The sequence below is a fragment of the Mobula birostris genome, chromosome 3 (assembly GCF_030028105.1).
Source record: "Mobula birostris isolate sMobBir1 chromosome 3, sMobBir1.hap1, whole genome shotgun sequence".
Taxonomy (NCBI): domain Eukaryota; kingdom Metazoa; phylum Chordata; class Chondrichthyes; order Myliobatiformes; family Myliobatidae; genus Mobula; species Mobula birostris.
In genome coordinates, this window is record NC_092372.1 from 11963716 (window position 1) to 11985824 (window position 22109).

The window sequence follows — 22109 nt, forward strand, 5'->3', positions numbered from 1 at the left end:
CAAGTGCTCATGTGACACTATCTTCCAGCCCTCCACCACCCCCCTCTGTCTGCACCCCTCCAACTGCACCGGCAACAGCGTCTACTTCCTCTCCCCCTGCACCTGTAATAGTGCACTCCCACCCTCCGTGAACTGGCCCGCCAGCAAACGATCACAGACAACGATTGCAAACTGTTCACCCATCACTACCCTCACAAATAGGGTCTCCTGCTTCAATCTCCCATCCCAGGCAACCAACTGCAAATGAAGTGCTTATGTTTTAAATAAGTTAACTGTCTAAACACCCCACTGCATGCTGCTGCTGTGTAATTAGTCAAAGTGATGAATGATGGTTGGAACAAGACCTAAACTCCTTCACTGTGCCACGACAACAGGAAGGGGTGGATACGGCCCAGTCCATCACTGGCAAAGCCCTCCCCATCGCTGAGCACATCTACCAGGAGTGCTGTTTCAGGAAAGCAGCAACCATCATCAAGGACCACCACCATCCAGTCCGTGCTCTCTCCTGGGCAGGAGATACAGAAGCCATTGGTCCCACACCACCCAGTTCAGGTACAGTTATTGCCCTTCAGCCAGTAGGCTCCTGAACAAGTGCGGATAACCTCACTCACCTCAACCCTGAACTGCTTCTGCAACCTATAGACTCATTATCAAGGATTCTTCAACTCATTCTCGATATTCTTTTTACTCGCATGATTTGTCTTCTTTTGTATATTGGCTGCTTGTCAGTCTTTGTTAAAGTATAGCTTCCACTGAATAATAATTTCTACTGAATTTCATCAATTTCCTGTAAATGCCTGCAAGAAATGAATCTCAGATAGTATATGGTGACATATACATACCCTGATTATAAATTTACTTCGACTTTAACATAAGTAATGGAAGAGTCTGTAGCAGCTAGTGAAACATTTTACAATGCCAGCGATCTGGGTTCAGTTCAATACCATTGTCCGTGAAGAGTTTGTACATTCTCCCCATGACCACGTTTTTTCCGACGGGTGTTCTGTTTTTTTCCCACAATCCAAAGGCATATGGGTTAGTAAGGGCTAGTAAGTTATGGACATGCTCCGTTAGCGCCAAAACCTAGGCAGTGACACTTACTCCTCCAGTGCATTCTCAATGCAGACGACACATTTCACTGCATGTTTCGATCATTCGACGTGTATATGAGAAAGAAAGTTGATCTTTATAATCGTTAAAAGTTGGTTTGTTGAAGTAATCGCGATTATAATCTTATAGTTAATCCTAGGGGGTTGTGGAGGCTTTAGAGTGGCAACTGAACTTTAGGACTTGCTATTTGGCAGGAAATTCTGTAATTGCTGGAAATCCAGAATCACACACAAAATGCTGGAGGGACTCCAGCAGGTCAAGCAGCATCTATGGAGAGGAATAAAGAGTCAACATTTCAGGCAAGATGAAGGGTCACAGCCCATAACGTTGAATCTTTATTCCTCTATTACAGGGGTCCCAAACCTGGGGTCCACGCACCCCTCGATTAATGTTAAGGCTCCAAGTCATAAAAATGGTTGGGAATCCCTGCTTTAAGTGGATACTGCATGACCATAGAAACCATAGAAACTACAGCACAGAAACAGGCCTTTTGGCCCTTCTTGGCTGTGCCAAACCATTTTCTGCCTAGTCCCACTGACCTGCACACGGACCATATCCCTCCATACACCTCCCATCCATCTATCTATCCAATTTATTCTTAAATGTTAAAAAAGAACCCGCATTTACCACCTCATCTGGCAGCTCATTCCATACTCCCACCACTCTCTGTGTGAAGAAGCCCCCCCCTAATGTTCCCTTTAAACTTTTCCCCCCTCACCCTTAACCCATGTCCTCTGGTTTTTTTCTCCCCTTCCCTCAGTGGAAAAAGCCTGCTTGCATTCACTCTATCTATACCCATCATAATTTTATATACCTCTATCAAATCTCCCCTCATTCTTCTACGCTCCAGGGAATAAAATCCTAACCTATTCAACCTTTCTCTGTAACTGAGTTTCTCAAGTCCCGGCAACATCCTTGTAAACCTTCTCTGCACTCTTTCAACCTTATTTATATCCTTCCTGTAATTTGGTGACCAAAACTGAACACAGTACTCCAGATTTGGCCTCACCAATGCCTTATACAACCTCATCATAACATTCCAGCTCTTATACTCAATACTTTGATTAATAAAGGCCAATGTACCAAAAGCTCTCTTTACGACCTTATCTACCTGTGATGCCACTTTTAGGGAATTTTGTACCTGTATTCCCAGATCCCTCTGTTCCACTGCACTCCTCAGTGCCTTACCATTAACCCTGTATGTTCTACCTTGGTTTGTCCTTCCAACGTGCAATACCTCACACTTGTCTGTATTAAACTCCATCTGCCATTTTTCAGCCTATTTTTCCAGCTGGTCCAAGTCCCTCTGTAGGCTCTGAAAACCTTCCTCACTGTCTACTACACCTCCAATCTTTGTATCATCAGCAAACTTGTGATCCAATGACCTGCTGAATTCCTCCAGCATTTTGAGTGCGTAGCTCTGGTCATACTCTCTCGGGAGAAGAGGAGATTAGAGCAAATGGGTTTTTAGGGGAGATGTGAGCACCTTTAAAACACAGCCCAGTGTCTTTGCACCGTGAAGCTTGTGAGGCACCATGTTATTACAACACTAGCTCAGCACACGCAGTGAACATCTGCAGAAATTATGCAGCACCGGCAGGTCACGGTGTCAATCAGTGTACAATGCTGCCACTCTGCACTTCAATGCTTCAGGCTGACACACATTAAACACTATTTATAGCGATCATACAGGTTAATTACCAGTTGATTTCCTTGATCTTCAGTTCTAACTCTACCTATTCATTGTGCCTTGAGGAAGGAGGCAAGGAGAACATCACAAACACAAGAAATTCTGCAGATGCTGGAAATACAAAGCAACACATACAAAATTCTAGAGGAAATAAGCAGTTCAGGTAGCATCTATGGCGAGGAAAAAACAGTCGATGTTTCTGGTAAAGAATAGCAGATTTCCTTCACAAATGTATTTCAAAGCTCAAAAGTAAATTTATTTAAAAAGTTCACGTACGTCAACAAATACTGCTTTGAGGATTATTTGCTTGCAGAAATTCACAAGAAAATAAAGAAATACTACACAAATGACGGAAAGCTATACACAGACAAAGACCGACAAACAACCAGAGTGCAAAAGAAGAAAAATTGTGTAAGTATACCATAGTGAGTTGTAAAGTGTGTTTGACAGTGAATCTGCAGGTTGTGCAATCATTTCAGTGTTAAGGTGAATGAAGCTATCCATGTTGTTTCTGAAGCCTGATGGTTGTACAGTAATAACTATTCCTGAGTCTGATGGTATAAGACCCAAGGAAATGAGTAAAGTCTTAAATAAAGACTTGTTACCTGTATCTACTACAGAGAAGGACATAAAAACTAGTGAGCTCAAAGTAAATACAGTATCAAAGTGCAAACTGGCCAAGTACACAAAAAACGAGGAAATCTGCAGATGCTGGAATTTCAAGCAACACACATAAAAGTTGCTGGTGAGAGACTCTTTGTCAGGACTAACTGAAGGAAGAGTTAATAAGAGATTTGAAAGTAGGAGGGGGAGGGGGAGATCCAAAATGACAGGAGAAGACAGGAGGGGGAGGGATGGAGCCAAGAGCTGGACAGTTGATTGGCAAAAAGGATATGAGAGGATCATGGGGCAGAAGGCCTAGGGAGAAAGAAAAGGGGGAGGGAGGAAACCCAGAGGATGGTCAAGGGGTATAGTGAGAGGGACAGAGGGAGAAAAAGGTGAGAGAGAAAAACAATGTGTGCATATAAATAAATAACGGACGGGGTACGAGGGGGAGGTGGGGCATTAGCAGAAGTTTGAGAAGTCAATGTTCATGCCATCAGGTTGGAGACTACCCAGACAGAATATAAGGTGTTGTACCTTATATTCTTTTTATTTAAATATCTCTTACTAGCTCTTCTTTCAGTTAGCCCTGATGAAGGGTCTCGGCCCAAAAATGCCGACTGTACCTCTTCCTAGAGATGCTGACTGACCTCTTGCGTTCACCAGCAATTTTTATGTGTGTTGCAAGTACACAAAAACAATAAATAAACAAATAAATAATGCTGAGCACTTGAGTTGTAGACTCCTTGATAGGGCCAGTGCTGTCCTGAAACATATTAAAACAATACAAAGGAGGTGCTGGAGGCCATAAAACATACATAAAGGTGGATAAATTCCTGCGGCCCAACCTTGTGTATTGTGGGATGTTACGGGAAGCAAGGGAAAATTTTGCAGAAGTCAATTTATTATTAAATACTTGTATGTCACCATATACTACACTGAGGTTCATTTTCTTGCAGGCATTCAAAACAGAAAAAAGAAATGTAATTGAATCAATGGGAAACTACACATAAGTTACACATAACTTATGAAACTACACATAACTACACATAACATCCAATGTGCAAAAGAGGATAAATTATGCAAATAATACATTTTAAAAAAGTAAATGAATAATACTGAAAACATGAATTATACAGTCGTTGAAAGTGGATTGATAGGTTGTGGAATCAGTTTTGACTTTGATTAACATTTGCATAACTTTTCTCACCATCAAGTTTAAAGTGACTGTTGTTTAGTTTCTGTATTATCCCAATGACTATTTTTTAACCACTTCAAAGTTCAAAGTAAACTTACCATCAAAGTACCCATATGTCAACATATCGAACCCTGAGAGTTATTTCCTTGCAGGCATTCACAGTAGAACAAAGAAATACAATAGAATCTTCTGCTTCTTCTTCGTCTTGTTTTATGGTGGTTGGCACCCAGCTTAATGGTGCATTATCGCCACAATGAAAAGCAACTCAAACAAGCAACGTGCAAGAGCAAATGAACTGCGCAAAACATGAAAAAAAGTAAAGAAATAACACTGAGAACATGAGCTGTGGTATGCTTGAAAGTGAGTCTGTAGGTGGTGGAATTAGATCAATGTTGAAGTGAGTGAAGTCATCCCCTCTGGTTCAAAAGCCTGGTGGTTGAGAGGTAATACCTGTTCCTGAACCTAGTGGTGTGGCACATAATGCTCCTGTACCTTTTTCTGGATGGTAGCAACGAGAAGAGGGTTGTAGGATAACAACTGTTCCTAAACCTATTTTTGAATGTATATAGTAAACCAGTGGGATTTTATGACAATCCAGTAGTTTCATGATCACCATTACTAATAACAGCTTTTAAGGAAAATCAAGACTCAAATGCATTTATCGCATGTACATTGAAACATACTGTGGAATGCCTCATTTGCCATAGGAGACAGCTCGCAAATGTCATCATACATTTCGGCAAAAACGTCTCCCCAATGGGGACTGGCACATGCCTGGATTAGAGAGCATGTCTTGGAGGATAGTTTGAACCAGCTAGGGCTTTTCTTTTTGTTCTTCTTCAGGTGGCAGGTTGGAAATACGTCTCTACTATAAGAGGTGTAAGACGCTCCTTCCCTCCGCTAGCCTGCAGGTCACCCTTGGGCAAGGTGTAGCAGTTGCTTAGCACCACCCCCACCCCCAAATAAGGGTCACGTGAAGCCATGTGCGCAGGTGGTGGATGGTCGTATGAGATGCTGCTGCGTATCAGAAGTCCTGGTTATGCTACCACTGACGCCAGACCGACAATCTCTGAAGAGTATTGATAATGGCTGGGGTCACCCATCCTGTAAAGACACTGTCCAGAAGAAGGCAATGGCAACTCATTTCTGCAGAAAAATTTAACAGAACAATCATGGTCAAAAGACCACGATCGCCCATAATGGTGATGAGGGCTTTTCGCCCACAGTGAAGGAAGATGAAAGGTGAATTGATAGAATCAGAATCAGTTTTAATAGCACTGGCATACGTTGTGAAATATGTTAACTTAACGACAGCAGTACAAAGCAGTACATGATAAGACAGAAAATAAATAAATTACAGAAAGTATATATATATATATATATATATATTAAATAGTTTAATTAAAAATAGTGCAAATAACAGAAATAATCTAGAAACAAAAAAATAAAGTGAGGTAGTGTTTATAGGTTCAATGCCCATTCAGGAAGCTTTTGGAAGGGGAAGAAGCTGTTCCTGAATCAATGGGTGTGTGCCTTCAGGCTTCTGTACATCCTTTCTGACGCTAACAATGGGAAGAGGGCATGTGCTGGGTGATGGGGGTCCTTAATGATGGACGCCCCCTTTCTGAGGCACTGCTTCTTGAAGATGTCTTAGATACTATGCAGACTAGTACCCATGATGAAACTTGAAGAGATGTACAAGATGATAAGAGGCATAAACAGAGTGGATATAGATAGTTTTTCCCGGGTGGAAATTGCTAATACAAGTGGCCATAATTTTAAGGTGATTGGAGGAAAGAATAGGAGGGAATTCAGAGGTAGTTTTTTTTACACACAGAGAATGGTGTTACATGAAACATGTTGCAAAGCATGGCCGTAGAAGAAAGATACATTCGGGACATTTTTAGACACTCTTAGATAGGCACATTGGTGAAAGAAAAATAGAAGGCTATGTGGGAGCAAATTATTAGATCGAACCTGGAGTAGGTTAAAAGGGTCAGCACAATATTGTGGGCTGAAGGGCCTTGACTGTGCTGGACTGTTCTATGTTTTATGATATATTTTTTAGGAAAAATAGCATTATTACAAGGCTACTCATGAGTTTAAAGGAATAAAGCCACAGTAATTGCAATACTTATGAATTATTCCAAATAGGCAAAATTGATATGAATTGAGAAAAGTTTACATGACGGGAGAGGTGCAGATGGTGGAAGAAAATAAAACAAAATGTTGTTTCCTCTGTGAGGACATGGAAATAGGAAATTGCAAGAACAGAAAGATCTGGAGGTTCTCACAATGATTGTTGAAGGCAGCAGGGCTAGTGGATAAAGCTGTCAAAAATAAGTGTGGGATATTTGGTTCTATAAATAGAGACAGAGTACAAAAGCAAGGATGTTATTTGAATTCGTTATAAAGGAGTAAGTAAATGAAAAAAAGCACAGCTGCTGAAAATCTTAATTAAAATAATGAAAAAGGAAATGCTAGAAATACTCTGCAGGTCAGGCTGCATCTGTGGGATGAGAAACAGGAGTTTGCTTTTCAGAAGTTCAAAGTGAATGTGCATTTATTATCCAAGTATGTATGCCATATACAACCTTGAGATTCATGTTCTTGCAGGCAGCCACAAAACAAAGAAACATAATTGAATGCACGAGAAACCCAACACAACAAAGACCGTCAAACATCCAATGTGCGGAAGAAAAGAACAAATTGTGCAAACAGTAAAAAAGTAAACTACTAATACGCAGAATATGAACCGTAGAGTTCCTGGCTCCTGCAGTTCACGTTCTCAGCCACAGAGCCAGTTCGGCACTGAGGCGAGTGCAGAGGCTTAAGACTCCTGCACCACACACCTGCTGAGACGGGTCAGATCCAGGCACATGGCATGGGGTAACCTGGCTGATCCTGGGTGACACAGAGGATTGAGTTGAACACCGGTTCATCCTCTGCCCTTGGCCCTGACACTTTAATTTTTAAAATCTGATTCATGTTTCACTCTTAGGTCTGAGCTCCACCGCTTCAAGGCTGAAGTTTCTAACTGCCCCAAAGTCTTCTCCAACAATAGTTGATGCACCCATACCTACATTCTCAAGAGCCAGTTTGCCGAATCCTTCAGGATACCAGATTGTTCAGATAGTTCAAAAGCACACCTCCCAAAGGGAAATTACAGGCTGTGGACTGCAGTGATCATATTCCAGGAAAAGTATATTTAATAGAATAGCTAGGAGTTTTTTTAGCTGCTCATGCAATGTCATTGCATATCCCCAATATTTGGTGGAAAACCTTCCTCAGAACAGAATTAAAATAGGGAAAACTAGCTTGTAAAGCATAGGAAAATGGTGGGTTAGGGCAGGGTGTCTGTCTCAACTAGGGCAAAACCTGAGTGAACCATGGAGATAAACTGTAAATAACCAGACTACCAGCCCAACAAGTGAACAAATAAATGGAGACAGTTAGGTAGTGAGAACATGGTCGAACATAAAATAATAGAGAAGTTACATATGGCAGAGAAGGAAGATGTGCCTAACATGTCAGTCACTTACAAAGAAAAAAAAAGAAACAGGGGAAAACAAACAAATTGAACAACATCATCAGCGTTCCCTCTATATTTTTTTCCAAAGGCTTGGACCAACCATTGCTCCCAGCAGGTAATTATTACACCTTCTGAAAATAGCACAGCATTTTAACTACTTTTTATAATGTTGTTTACATTGTACGTACACTGTTAATAAACTGCAGGCTGGCGGTTCATGAACAAAGAGCTACCGACGTCTATTCTGTGTTTATTGTTACAATTTGTAACAGAGTTGTAACTTGAAACACTGACTATGTAAATACGTTGAAGCCTTAAAATGTTTCAAAGTACAAGGTTATGGGTTGTCTATTATTTAGAACATTTATGGATTATATTCATTAACACATAATTGCACAATTAATTAATTTCACAATTATATTAACATTGATTTCAAAATTATACTAACATTATATAAAACAAAACTCCAGCTGCGAAGCAACAAAGGTTATGTGCACGGAAGCATCTCAGTTACTGCGCGGCTGTGCATCCTCACAGCTTAGAGGGAGCAGTGACTATCATAAACACAAGAGATTCTGCTGATGCTGGAGATCCAGAGTAACACACACAAAATGCTGGAGGGACTCAGTAGGTCAGGCAGCATCCCTGGCGAAAAATAAATAATCACCATTATCATAGATGGAGATCTGAAGAGAAAGAAATTGAATTGCCTTAAGTTGTAGAATTCAATATTGTCCAGAAACTACAACGTGCTCAGGTGGTCAATGAAGTGCTGCTCCTCAAGTTGACTGGAGCTTCAGTTTAACATTGCAGGAGGCTAAAGACTGATAGGTCAGGGTGGTGGTGGGATAGTGGCAGTAAACAAGAAGTCAGCTTCTGCCCAATCCAGAGCAGCAAGTATGTCAAAGCCATGGAGAGAATGCAGTGGAGATTTTTTTTTAAAATTGTACCATGAAAGGAAAACCAATTGTTAGATGGTGAAAGACGGAGTTTTATCTTCTAACAAGCAGGTAGTCACCTAATTAAATGATGGTCAACTCAGCTTGGATGAGATATCCCAAGCTTGAGAGGGCTGCAGCCTTGTCCTGCTCACTGAAGACAACATTCTTGAGAAGTGTTAAGCTTCATATTCATGTCCATTGACACCAGTGCAAAAAATGGCTTCCAGGACTTGATAGTGGGACGTATTGGTACTACATTATGGAGGATAGCAAGGTTCTACAACAGGTAGTCAAAACTGCCCAACACATCACCGGCCTAACCAGCCAAACCACCATCAAGGACATATTTTCAGAAAGGTGCTAGAAAATGGCCAGTAACATCATGAAGGATCCCACCCACCTTGCTTATGGACTGTTTGTCCCACTCCCATCAGGGAGCAGGCTACATAGCATCCACACCAGCCAGGATCACCAGACTCAAAACCAGTTACTTTCACCAAAGACTGATCAACATCTCCACCAAACTAACCCAGCCTTCCACACCCCATCCAGTGAGCTGTAGTCCTGTGGACAAAAAATGCCTTGCTAATGAGAGAGTCTTGTTACAACAGTGGCCCTCCAAGAGGACCTACAGCCTTGTCAAAGGGTTGGAGGCTTGTATGCCTAAATGACCTGGAGAGCTATGTTAGCTGAAGTCAGGGCTTTATGCTTTGGTTCTTGGTAGGGTCACCCATGTCCAACAGATCAAGGAGTAGGGGACAGACTAAGAGTGTCCCACCGGTCCTCCAGGTCTGAGGGTTCAGCTCAGGGCTAACAACGCTGACTGTTAAAACAAACTTGTTATGGAAACAGCAAAGAAGAATCCTCCAGCATCTGAGTGTGATGGTATTCCTGAGCCTCCAGCCAAGACTTGCTTGACTGACAGTAGTGAAAACATGCATTGCTGCCCTAAACTCCAGTGACATAAAGGGCAGTAGAACAACAGTGGTGTGCAGAAGAGCATCCCTGAATGCACAATATGTCGAGCATTGAAGTGGTTGGGCCACAGCAGCAGAAGACCACAAACATACACTCAGAAGATGCATTATTAGGTACAGGAGAAACTGAAAAAAGTGGTCATGGAGTGTATGTTACCCCAAAATTTGCTGTCAAACCAATGGGCTCACCACTTCTTACAATGACTTCAGGGAAGGACCAGATGGATAAAATTAAACTGATATAATGTCCGTTTGTTATGAGTTAGCTACTTACGAAAGCAACACTCTTGGTGTTTGCTTCGTGACTGAACGGTATGAGTTGGTCAGAGGTGATCAGTGATGTTGTATCCTAGCCGTCTACCTGAATAGCAAGTCAAGACACAAACCAGGGGATGATATGGAGAACAAGCTGTTACCCATACAGCAAGCCCCCCCCCCGCCCCTCCACTCAGTCGATGAATGTAAAGAAAGAGTTTGGCACTAGTGACATCACAGGAGTTGCCAGTCAGCGTTGAACTGAATGTGGGACTTTCTTAGTGACTCCAGCTCTGGGTTTTTCCTCAGGGTTAAGTTCTGAAGCCTGTCCTGTGAGGTGGTATAGTTGCAAAGCCATAGAGGTTTGTGATCAGTTTTCCTTCTCCTCGATGAGCCCCGTCAGCCCGAAGCAAGTGGTTTTAAGGTGCCAGAACCCACCCTTGCCACTTCTCCTATCAGTAGAAACATCTCCGCCGGGCTTAGTAGTTAAGTCACACGTGAAGGCCAGGAGCTAGACTTGGTTGTCAGAGGCTATTTGAGTCGCATGCCATTGGCAGCATTTAACAGGTAGTGGGAGCTTGTCCCTGTTACCACCCTGGGCTATCACAAGCTTAGGGAACGGTATGAAGTTCCTGTATTTATGGACTTGATATATAATGAAGTCACCAAAGGAGGTTAAACAGTATTCTTTCTTGCCTAACTAACCATTGAACAAAGCTAATTACTTGTAATTGAAAACTCAGAATGAGAAAAATAGCTTTTATTACAATGGGATTCTCTTCCCTCAGGCAAACTCTTTGTGCTTCTGTTTCCCCTCACTTGCCCATCACTTCCCTCCGGTGCCCCTCTTCCTTCCCTTTCTTTCATGGTCCAGGACTATAAAACAAAAACGATTCTGTGATATACTCTGGTCCCAGACCATCGACAGCATTAAAAACCAACTTTAAAATCAGTTCTAAAAGTGAAACACACACAGGTATCTTACATGTGACAGGTACTAATAGGTCTTCCACCACATCAACTTGGAGTGAATAAGTTTACTTATTTATGGGTCAGTGTAGTAATGTGATCACTTGAGCTGAGTAAGATATTCTTCTAAGGGGTTGTCCATTGGTGAGTCCTCAGGTGGTTGAATAGGCTGAACCAGAATCCATATATTCCAAAATTAATAAAAAGATTTAAAAAGAAAGCAAGGATCCATATATTCCAGTGCTGTGTGGGCAAGGGTAAGTGGTAGCTGTGGTTTGTGGTTGGGTCTTTTGGCTGTTCATTCTCTCCGTCCACTAATTGTTTTCTGCAGCATTAGCAGAGGCCGCTCCCACGTAGCGCAGCTCCCTCCTGAACAGATTTCCTCCAGGTGTATCTACTGAGTGCAAATGTCTTCCTAGATTTTGAATCAGAAGTCCACTGGCCCGTTGGCTGAAAGTACGTGAGTCAACTGGAGGGCCAGGGGGCCGTGTCCTAGTTGGAGTTTGTGTGTGTGTGTGTGTTATTTATAATATACACACTATAAATAAATTAATCTGAATCCAGATTATATTGTACATGAAATTCATCTAAGTACTGAGATATGGTCCCAAAACTACACAATTCAAAAAACTCACAAGCCCAAAGAGTGAAAACAGATGTGAACTTAGATTAGCAATTCTTCTTTGTATAACCTTCCTGTAACTACTGTCAGATATCTACTACACACCTGTGCTAGTAAGAAGTAAGATGAATATGTAATAAAGGACCCCATTCAATTTTCTTTTGCTGCCATAGGTAGGGGGTACAAAACAAAGGAACAATGATCTCACAATCACTCTCGCACTTATATGGCTTCAACATGAGGATCCAACTACAATATGCCAAACAGCTAAAAGTCACACACTGACCAAAGAATGGTTCACAAGTCTGGAAAGATATCGGTGTGGAAAGACTTATAAAATGATTAGCAACAGCTGTAACTCACTTTTGAAATCTGTTTCTTTTTAGTTCATGAATACAGCAGAACTCTTTATGTCCAAAGAACATGATATTTTAAAATCACATGCAAATCCTTATTCCACTTTAGCTTCATTATACAATTAATAAATGCCTTGTGAGCATTTTCCACCGGAAACAATACGAAAGTGCATTTAACATGAAGTTACAGAGAATGTAGATACTCATCACAATCATGAAACTGTTTTGAATACAACTGAATTATAATTTTTTTTGACTCAAAACGAAAATATTTCCAAACATGTATAGCTAGTACTGGGGGAAATAATAACCATATTGCTCCTTGGGAGAATATTAAAAAATTGGCATTCCCCTTTCCGGTAAGATGTTCAGTATTATTTAATGATGTGAACAATCTTCTGATGGGCAAAGTGCAAATATGCGAGAAAAAAAAACATAAATTTCGACATTTATTCACTTAGTTTACCTCAACTTGAATGTTTTTGGCTGTAATATGATTTGAACTCCACTGCTAAGGACAGGAAAATCTGCCAGGTTTTGGAGAGGACGAATAATATGTTTACCAGGATGCTGCCAGGATTAGAGGGCAGGTTCTATAATGAGAGGTTGGACAAACTTGGCTTGTTTCTCTGGAGCGGCAGAGGCTCCGGGGAGATCTGATAGGGGTTTATAAGACTCTGAGAGGCACAGATAGAGTAGACAGACTGTATATCTTTTTTAAAGGTAAAATGTCTAATACTAGAGGGCATGCATTTGAGGTAAGAAGAAGTAATATCAAAGGAGATGTGAGGGGCAAGGTTTTTTAATCGTGAGAGTGACAGGTGCCTGCAATTCGCTGCGTCTGGTGGCAGACTTTTAAGAGACATTTAGATAGGTACATGAATGTGAGGGAAATGGTGGGATATAGACATTGTGTAGGCAGAAGAGATTAGTTTAGTTGGCCATTTGGTTACTTATTTAATTGGTTCCGCACAACATTGTTGTCCAAAAGGCCTACTCCTGTGCTGCACTGTTCTATGTTCTGTGCTTTATTCATGTAAGGGCCTCCCACAGGACAATGTATACGTGCAAATGTGAAAATGAGGAATGAGCCTTGACTGTGACATCCAAAACTTGATATCTACTCTCACATAAATGACTATTCAGGTGTTATACTGGAGGGTAGGTGGCTGGGTTAGAAATGGGCAGCTATCTAAATTGTCTCTATATGGAGAACAAGATGCAAACCAGAGCCTCATTATAGGAAGGATGTGGAAGCTTCAGAGAGGTTGCAGAGCAGATTTACCAGGATGCTGCCTGGATTAGACAGCATGTCCTATGAGGATAGGTTGAGTGAGCTAGGGATTTTCTCTTTGGAGTGAAGGAGGTTGAGAGGTGACTTGACAGATTTGTCTAAGATGACAAGAAGCATAGACAGAGCGGCAAATCATAAACAAGAGAAAACCTGCAGAAGCTAGAAATACAAATCAACACGCACAAAATGCTGGAGGAACTCAGCAGATCAGGCAGAATCTATAGAAAGGAATGAACAGTTGACATTTCAGAACAAGCCCTCTCTTCAGGACTCAGATAGAGTGAACAGACAGAGACTTTTTGCCAAGGTTGATGGGAATGGTCAATACTAGGGGGCACAATATTAATACAAACAAAATGCTGGAAGAATTCAACAGGCCAGGCAGCATCTATGGAAAAAAAGTACAGACAACTTTTTGGCCCAAAAGGTCAACTGTACTTTTTTCCATAGCTGCCTGACCTGCTGAGTTCCTCCAGAATTTTGTGCGTGTTGCTTGAATTTCCAGCATCTGCAGGTTTTCTCTTGTTTGTGACACAATGTTGATTTGAGGAAAGTATAGGAGGGAATATCAGAACGCAAACACGAGGATATCAGATATAATTTTTAACACATAGGTTGGCAGGTCTGTGGCCATAGTGGTGGAAGACTAGGTTCATTTCAGAAATTCTTAGATAGGCATGTAAATGATAGAAAAATGGAGAGCTATGTAGGAGGGAAGGGTTAGATTGATCTCAGAGTAGGTTAAAAGGTTGGCAGAACATTGTGGCCAAAACGCTCTGTACTGAGCTGAAATTATCTATGCTCTAAACCAGGGGTTCCTGACATTTTTCAGGCCATGGATCCTTACCATTAATCGAGGGGTCCGTGGTCCCCAGGTTGGGACCTGCTGTTCTAAACTGAGACCAGTGTAAAGGTCCAGATGATGAAAAGGTGTTGGAGTGTGGAGAAATCAATAATAATATCGACTTACGATCAAACAATCAGAAAAAAGTGGAAATAATATCACAGTTAAAACAGAGAAATATCATCTCTCCAATTTGAGAGCCAAAAAGCAGAAAAATCTAAGTGCACTTTGGAGCCAGTAGGAATTAACTTGAAGTTGCAATATTCATACTGTAATTTATTCACCACATGGTTTTAAGACAGAAAGTCATGATTCATGAGTTCCTCTTACAAAATAAAGCTTCCTGAAACAATGGAATTTACCTCCAACAACAGTGCATTAACTTCCCATTAGTCTCTTCACTTGGTCACTGAGAGACTAAAGTATTTTTATCAAAACTTTGACTCTTGGCAATTTAATGACTGAACAAGGTAACTTACCGAAGATGGTAAACCTGGAGGCACCTTCCTAACCTTTTTCGGAGGCATCTCTGCAAATCAGTAAATTAACAAGTCAGCAGAAAATTCTTTTAATAAGGGCAATTTGCTAAAATAGTTATATATTTACTCTCCTCACATAGAAGGCAGCAAACAATTGTGAAATTTTGGTAGCTCTCAAACAACTTCATAGAGGCAAAATTTATCCAACTTTCCTTGTCAAAGTTCAAAGTAAACTCATTATCAAAGTACAGACTTGTCACCATGAGATTAATTTTCTTGTGGCATTCACAGTGAATAAGAAGAAACAGAGTGGAATCTATGAAAAACCACACACAAGCCAGACAAACAACGATGTGCAAAAGTCAGCAAACTGTACAGATACCAAAAGGGATTAAAAAAAACAATAAAAATAAATACGCAATGAACATCGAGAGCGTGAGATGAAGAGACCTTGGAAGTAAGTCCATAGGTTGTGTGAGCAGTTTAGTGTTGAGGTGAGTGAAGCTGAGTGAAGTTATCCCCTCTTTTGTACCTCTTTCCTGACCTCTGAAAGAACCTTGGATTAAAAACATCAATAGACAATAGGCGCAGGAGTAGGCCATTCAGCCCTTCGAGCCAGCACTGCCATTCACTGTGATCATGGCTGATCAGCCACAATCAGTACCCTTTTCCTGCCTTCTCCCCATATCCCTTCACTCCACTATCTCTAAGAGCTCTATCTAACTCTTTTCTGAAAGAATCCAAAGAATTGGCCTCCACTCCATCAGAATCCAACTATACCAACTGGGCAACCACAGAAGTAATGAACACAAGTTTGCACCCTACGCTTAGTCGGCACACTTCTTTTCAGAGAGGGATTCAGGAGACAGCAGCAGGCAAATTAAATAAAAGCAGTATTTTCAAATAAATGGCAATCAATTTAAAAGGTCATCACAGCATCGTGGGCTGAAGGGCCTGTGCTGTGCTGTAATGTTCTATGTTCAATTGCTGTAGTGTACAGATTATCTTTCTACTGTTACAGTTCAAAGTTCAGACTAAATTTATTATCAAAATACATGTAGATTAGGTTAGATTATGAGGACACTCAGTCCTCATTTATTGTCATTTAGAAATGCATGCATTAAAAAATGATGCAAGGTTCCTCCAGAATGATATCACAAGAAAACATAGGGCAAACCAAGACTAAAACTGATAAAACCACATAACTATAACATATAGTTACCACAGTGCAAAGCAATACCATAATTTGATAAAGAGCAGACCATGGGCACAGTAAAAAAAAGTCTCAAAGTCCTGATAGAATCATCTCATGCAGGCGGTAGAAGGGAGGAACTCCCCCTGCCATGAACCACCAAGCGCTGCCAACTTGCCGATGCAGCACCATTGGAAGCACCTGACCGCAGCGGACTCTGAGTCCGTCCGAAAACTTTGAGCCTCTGACCAGCCCCTCCGAGCACCATCCTCTGCCGAGCGCTTCGACCCCGCCCCGGCTGCCGAGCAACAAGCAAAGCCGAGGACTCCGGGCCTTCTCCTCCGGAGATTCTGGACCACACAGTAGCAGCAGCAGCGAAGCAGGCATTTCAGAAGTTTCACCAGATGTTCCTCTGTTCTCTCAAGTCCGCCTCCATCAGACATCACCACCAGAGTGGCCACTGCGAGTGGTGTCGTGCCGCCATCTTCCCTTCCCATAGTCATCATATACAACCCTGAGATTCATTTTCTTGTGGGCACAATGAATAAATCCACAACAGACTAATAACCGTAATAGAATTGATGAAATATCGCACCAACTGTGCGAACAACCAGTGTGCAAAAGACAACTGCGTGAATACAAAATGAAAGAAAAAAAAGAAATAATAATAATACGTTTGTAAGAAAGCATGGAAGAGATCAGAAGGAAAGGAGATCAGCTCAGAAATACATGTGACATCAGCTGGTTCATGAGAGTGATCCTAGAAATGAAAAGTTTAACGTCTGAGGAGCATTTGAAAGCCCTGGGCCTGTGCTTGCTGGAGTTTAGAAGAATGAGAAGGGATCTCGCTGAAAGCTATCAAGTACTGAAAGTCCTAGACAGAGTGGATGTGGAAAGGATGTTTCTTACAGTCTAGTACCAGAGCGCACAGTCTCAGAATAGAAGGATGCTCCACTAGAACAGAGATGATGTGGAATTTCTTTAGCCAGAGAGTGGTGAACCTGTGGAATTCATTGCCACAGATGGCTGTGGGTATATGTCATTAGGTATATTTAAATTGGAGTTTGATAGGTTCTTGATTAGTAAGAGTGTCAAAGGCATGAGAATGGGGTTAAGAGGGATAATAAATCAGCTATGAGTAAGATACAAGCTGAAATAGGTAGAGAACAATGTGGTTTTGTGAAAGACAAAGGTTCAAGAAATGCAATATTGATGTTATATGATACTATCAGAACGAGCTATTCAAGATTTGTTAGTTTTATCGACTACACAAAAGCACTTGATAAAGTGAAGCACAATAAGTTAATGGAAATATTACAGAAAACTCTAGATCTAGATTCGAAAGACCTCCGCCTAATGTAAGAATAGATGGAGAAGTGAGTCAGTTTACGAAAATCAAGAGAGGCGTTAGACAAGGGTGTGTTTTCTCCCCGATTTATTTAATGTGTACAGTCAAACAATATTACAAAAAATATGAGACATCTTGGGAATCAAAGCTGGCAGTGAAAACATCAATAATTTCAGATATGCAGATGACACTGTGTTAATTGCAAGTACGGAGGAAGAACTACAAAACTTAATTGATATAATTGTTGAAGAAAGTGCAAAAATGGGTCATCTATTAATTGCAAAAAGACAGAATGTATGGTGATATCCAAAAAGAAGGAGAATTCTTTCTGCAGGCTGAGAATAAACGGGGAAGACATAAAACAAGTACAGAACTTTTGCTACTTAGGAAGCTGGGTGACATCAGATGGCAGGTGCGACATGGACATCAAAAGAAGAATAGGGATAGCAAAAGACACCTTTACGAGAATGAAGAGTATACTGACCAATACTAAACTAGGCACGACAACCCGCCTCAGAGTACTGAAATGTTATGTTTATCCAGTTATGTTATATGGCTTAGAATGTTGGACACTATCTAGTAGCATGAGGAGACGAATTGTCACAGCAGAGATGTGTTTTGAGGAGGATGCAAAGAATATCATGGACAAAACGAATATATAACCAGGATGTCATGAACAGAACAAACACAAAAAGAGAAATAATGTATGAGATCATGAAAAGGCAACATAACTTCATTGGACATGTGATTAGGAGACAGCAGTTAGAATGCACGGTAATTGAAGGGAAGAAAGCAAGAGGAAGACAAAGACAAATGATGATGGAGACAGCAGCCATAGAACTGGAAATGAATACCAATGAATTGATCCACTTGACCCGAAACAGGAGTGTGTGGGCCAAGGCAGTCAAAGCTCAAACTGGGCACGGTACCTGACTTGAAGAGGAGGAACAGCCTAATTCTGCTCCTATATCTTATATGAGAGAGAGAGAGAGAGCGAGAGTGAGAGAGAGAGAAAGCGAGAGACACGAAGAGAGAGAGGGGGAGAGAAAGGGAGAGAGAGAGTGAGTGTGTGTGTGTGTGTGCGTGCCCTTAACTCCTGGTGGAGTCGTCAGGGCGCCGTCATGACAAGCTTTTGATATGCTCATCATACAGCGTGTCTTGGGCATCTGAAACCTGGCGGAGCCCATCCCTCTCCAAGTTTTTTTTTACGAGGTCGAATTGTTAGCTCGACACTCAACCCAGGGACGGATGGAGAGTGTGCAAGGGAGCCGGCCGGATTCGAACTCGGGACCCGAAGTCCAGCGCTGATGCCACTATGCCACCAGCTGGCATGTCTTCTCAGTAAAAGTGAAAAATGGTTACAATACATGGGAAACTTGTGAGGGAAGTTTTCAAAAGGGAAACTTGAAACTCGAGGTATATTTTACTAATGAAATGGTTGCTGTGTCAGACTGTGCTTCCTAGCTAAACAGCATGCACTCAGCATCATGAGCACTGAAATGAGAAGCTACACCATAGGAGCGCCTGATAACTTTTGACAACTTGCATCTGACTTTTCCCAATGAATAATGGGACATACTGTTAAACCTGCCAAAAGCGACCACCCGCGGCTCCCACAGAAAGTGGTCCTTATCCACAGGTGGGCTGTCAACGAAAATCACATCTGAACACACTCAAACCCTGATACCATCACCTTTTATGCTGCCGTTACAATTTTAAGCGATCTCAGAGAGCAGGTTCATTACAACAGTAAATCACAGATGGAACTTCAAGCACAGTTCGCAGCTGGCCCCTCCCCGCAGGCCACGCTGCAGCACATGACGATACCAACATCACTGGTCGTTATCAGTTGATGATCTTTTGCATGTGGTACTGCCGATGAGGCTTTACTATGTTACACACGGATAAAGCTTCAATCAATCAATTCCATAACAGACAAAGCCCTCCCCCACCACTGAGCACATCTACAAGGAGCACTGCCATAAGAAAGCAGCATCCGTTATCAAGACCCCCACCATCCAGGCCACGCTCTCTTCTTACTGTTGCCAGAAGCCTTGGGTCCCACACCACCAGGTTCAGGAACAGTTACTGCCCTTCAACTATCAGGCTCTTGAAACAGTGTGGATAACTTCACTTACCTCGACTCCGGACAAATTCCACAACCTATAGACTCATTTTCAAGGACTCTAGAACTCATGTTGTCAGTATTTTATTTTTATTTGCACAGATTGTTTTCTTTTGCTCATTGATTGTTTGTCAGTCTTTGAGTGCAGTTTTTCATAACTTCTATTGTATTTTTCTGTTCTACTGTGAATGCCTGCAACAAAATGAACCTCAGGATCGTATGTAGTGACAGATATGTTCTTTGAGGAAAAATTCACTTTGAACTTTTATAGATGTAACACCACCATTTCCTTTTTTAACCTTTCCTACTGAATTGCACAGAGAAAGGATAGGGAATACATTCAGAAATCAGAAATACACAGGGACTTGAGATGCCTAGTGCAGAATTCCCTAAAGATTAACTTGTAGGTTCAATCAGTACTAAGGAAGACAAACACAATGTTTACATTTATTTTGAGAGGAATAGAATATAAAAAGTAAGGACATAATGCTAAGGTTTTTTAAGTTGTTGGTCAGACTGCACAGACTGGGTCCCGTGTCTAGGAAAGAATGTGATGGCGTTGGAGAGGGTTCAGAGGAGATTCAAGAGAATGATCCTGGGAACGAAAGGGTTAATGAACCAGGAGGGTTTGATGACTCTGGGCCCATACTCACTAGAATTTATAAATAATGGGGGTTGGGGAGGGAATCTCACTGAAACCTACCGAATGCGAAAGACCTAAAGTAGATGTGCAGAAGATGTTTCCAAAAGTCGGGGCGGGGGGGGGGGGCAATCTAGGATAGAGGACACCGCCTCAGAATAAAAAGCCATTGGTTTAGAACAGAGATCGGGAGGAATCTCTTTAGCCAGAGAGTGGTGAATCTGTGGAATCCATTGCCACAGACGGCTGTGGAGCTCAAGTTATCGGGTATGTTTAAAGTGCAGGTTGACAGGTTCTTGAATAGTCAAAGCGTCAAAGGTTAAGGGGAGAAGGCAGAAGATTGAGATTGAGAGGGATAATAAATAGGCTATGATGGAATAGCAGAGGTGGCTTAATGGAACAAATGCCCTAATTCTGCTCCTATGTCATGGTATTATGGTCTGACAGTTTAATGGCTCTCAAAATAAGTTTCAATTTGATCACATTTACTTAGCACATAGATCACCAATTCATTTGGACGGCTTGCGTGCTTCAATGACCTGGAGATCTATGTTGGCTGGAGTCGGGGCTTTATGCTTTGATTCTTGGTGGGGTCACCCATCCAAACAGGTCAAAGGGTAGAGGCCAGACTGAGAGTGGTCCACCGGCCCTCTAGGTTCAGGGCTTCAGCTCAGGGCTAACAACCCTGACTGGTCAAACAAAACTGTTACAGAAGCAGCAATGAAGAATTCTTCTACATTTGAGTGCAACTGTATTCTTGAGTCTCCATACAGGACTTGCATGACTGACAGTGATGAAAACCAAAAGGAAGCTACTGACATGATGAAGGAAGCCCTGAACACTGCCAGAGATGGAAGACCTTCATTGCTGCCCTAAACGCCAGTGGCATAACGGGCAGTAAGTATGTAATTTCCTGTTAAAGTACTGCTGATAAATGCTTAGTTACCAGTGTTATAAATTCTTAGGTCATATGTACACATTCAGATTTATCAATGTGCCATTTTCTAAGTACATTCCTACAGAGAATAAGGATATGCTGACTACTGACAACACGCTGGAGGAACACAGCAGGTCCGGCAGCATCCATGGAAGAGATCGGTCGACGTTTCAGGCCAGAACCCTTCCTCCAGCCTGTAAGGCTACTGAACTCCCTGTCACCACCCGTGTCTCATCACATATGAAGAACCAGCAGTGTTATACTGTTCACTTCTTACCTTGTGTCAAAAAGTTGTTCACTCATTTGTGGTAACATCATTTAAAGTGGTATGTGTGTGATTTATTGTACGGTGTTGTGCACCTTGGTCTGGAGGAACATTATTTCATTTGGTGGTATACATGTGTACAGAGGATTAATGATAAACATGAAGTTAAACGGTTTAACTATTAGTTTATTACCTGTGTCCTCAGAAAATATTGAATGAGATTATTCAGCAAACTGGTTTTATTCTTCCACATGCCTTGCACATTTTACTGTACTGAGGACTACATCCTTCCCAAATAAGCTCTTTGGGGAAAATTAAAAATAGTTCAGTTTCCCCCAAGGAGATCAACATAGGACGATTCTGCAGACTCAGGACGGTGCTATTTGTAAGTTATGACATTGTCATTGCCTTCAAAAGAGGAAACATAGAGTCAAAGAGTATGACAGCAGAGGAACAGGCCTTTTGGCTCATCCATTCCCATAAGATTACAAGATAAAGACACATTTGACCCACTGAGTCTGCTCCATCATTTCATCATGGCTGATCCTTTTCCATCTCAGACCCGACCTCCTGCCTCCTCCCCATATCATTTCATGCCCTGGCTAATCAAGAATCTATAAACCTCTGCCTTAAATACACCCAATGACTTGGCCTCCACAGCTGCCTGTTACAACAAACTCCACAGATTCACTACTCTCTGGCTACAGTATTCCAACTGAATTATTATTCTAC

At 41.6% G+C, this 22109-nt stretch overlaps 1 protein-coding gene across 13 annotated transcripts in view; it reads right to left on the bottom strand.

Annotated features, from left to right (window-relative positions):
- LOC140194896 (transcription factor 4-like) overlaps positions 1 to 22109 on the bottom strand; it is a 681375-nt gene that overhangs the window by 260487 nt on the left and 398779 nt on the right. For all 13 annotated transcript variants that reach the window (XM_072252222.1, XM_072252219.1, XM_072252225.1 and 10 more), the window contains one exon: positions 14871 to 14920. In XM_072252222.1, the coding sequence (XP_072108323.1) occupies positions 14871 to 14920 (50 nt within the window). The remainder of the gene's footprint in view (positions 1 to 14870; positions 14921 to 22109) is intronic.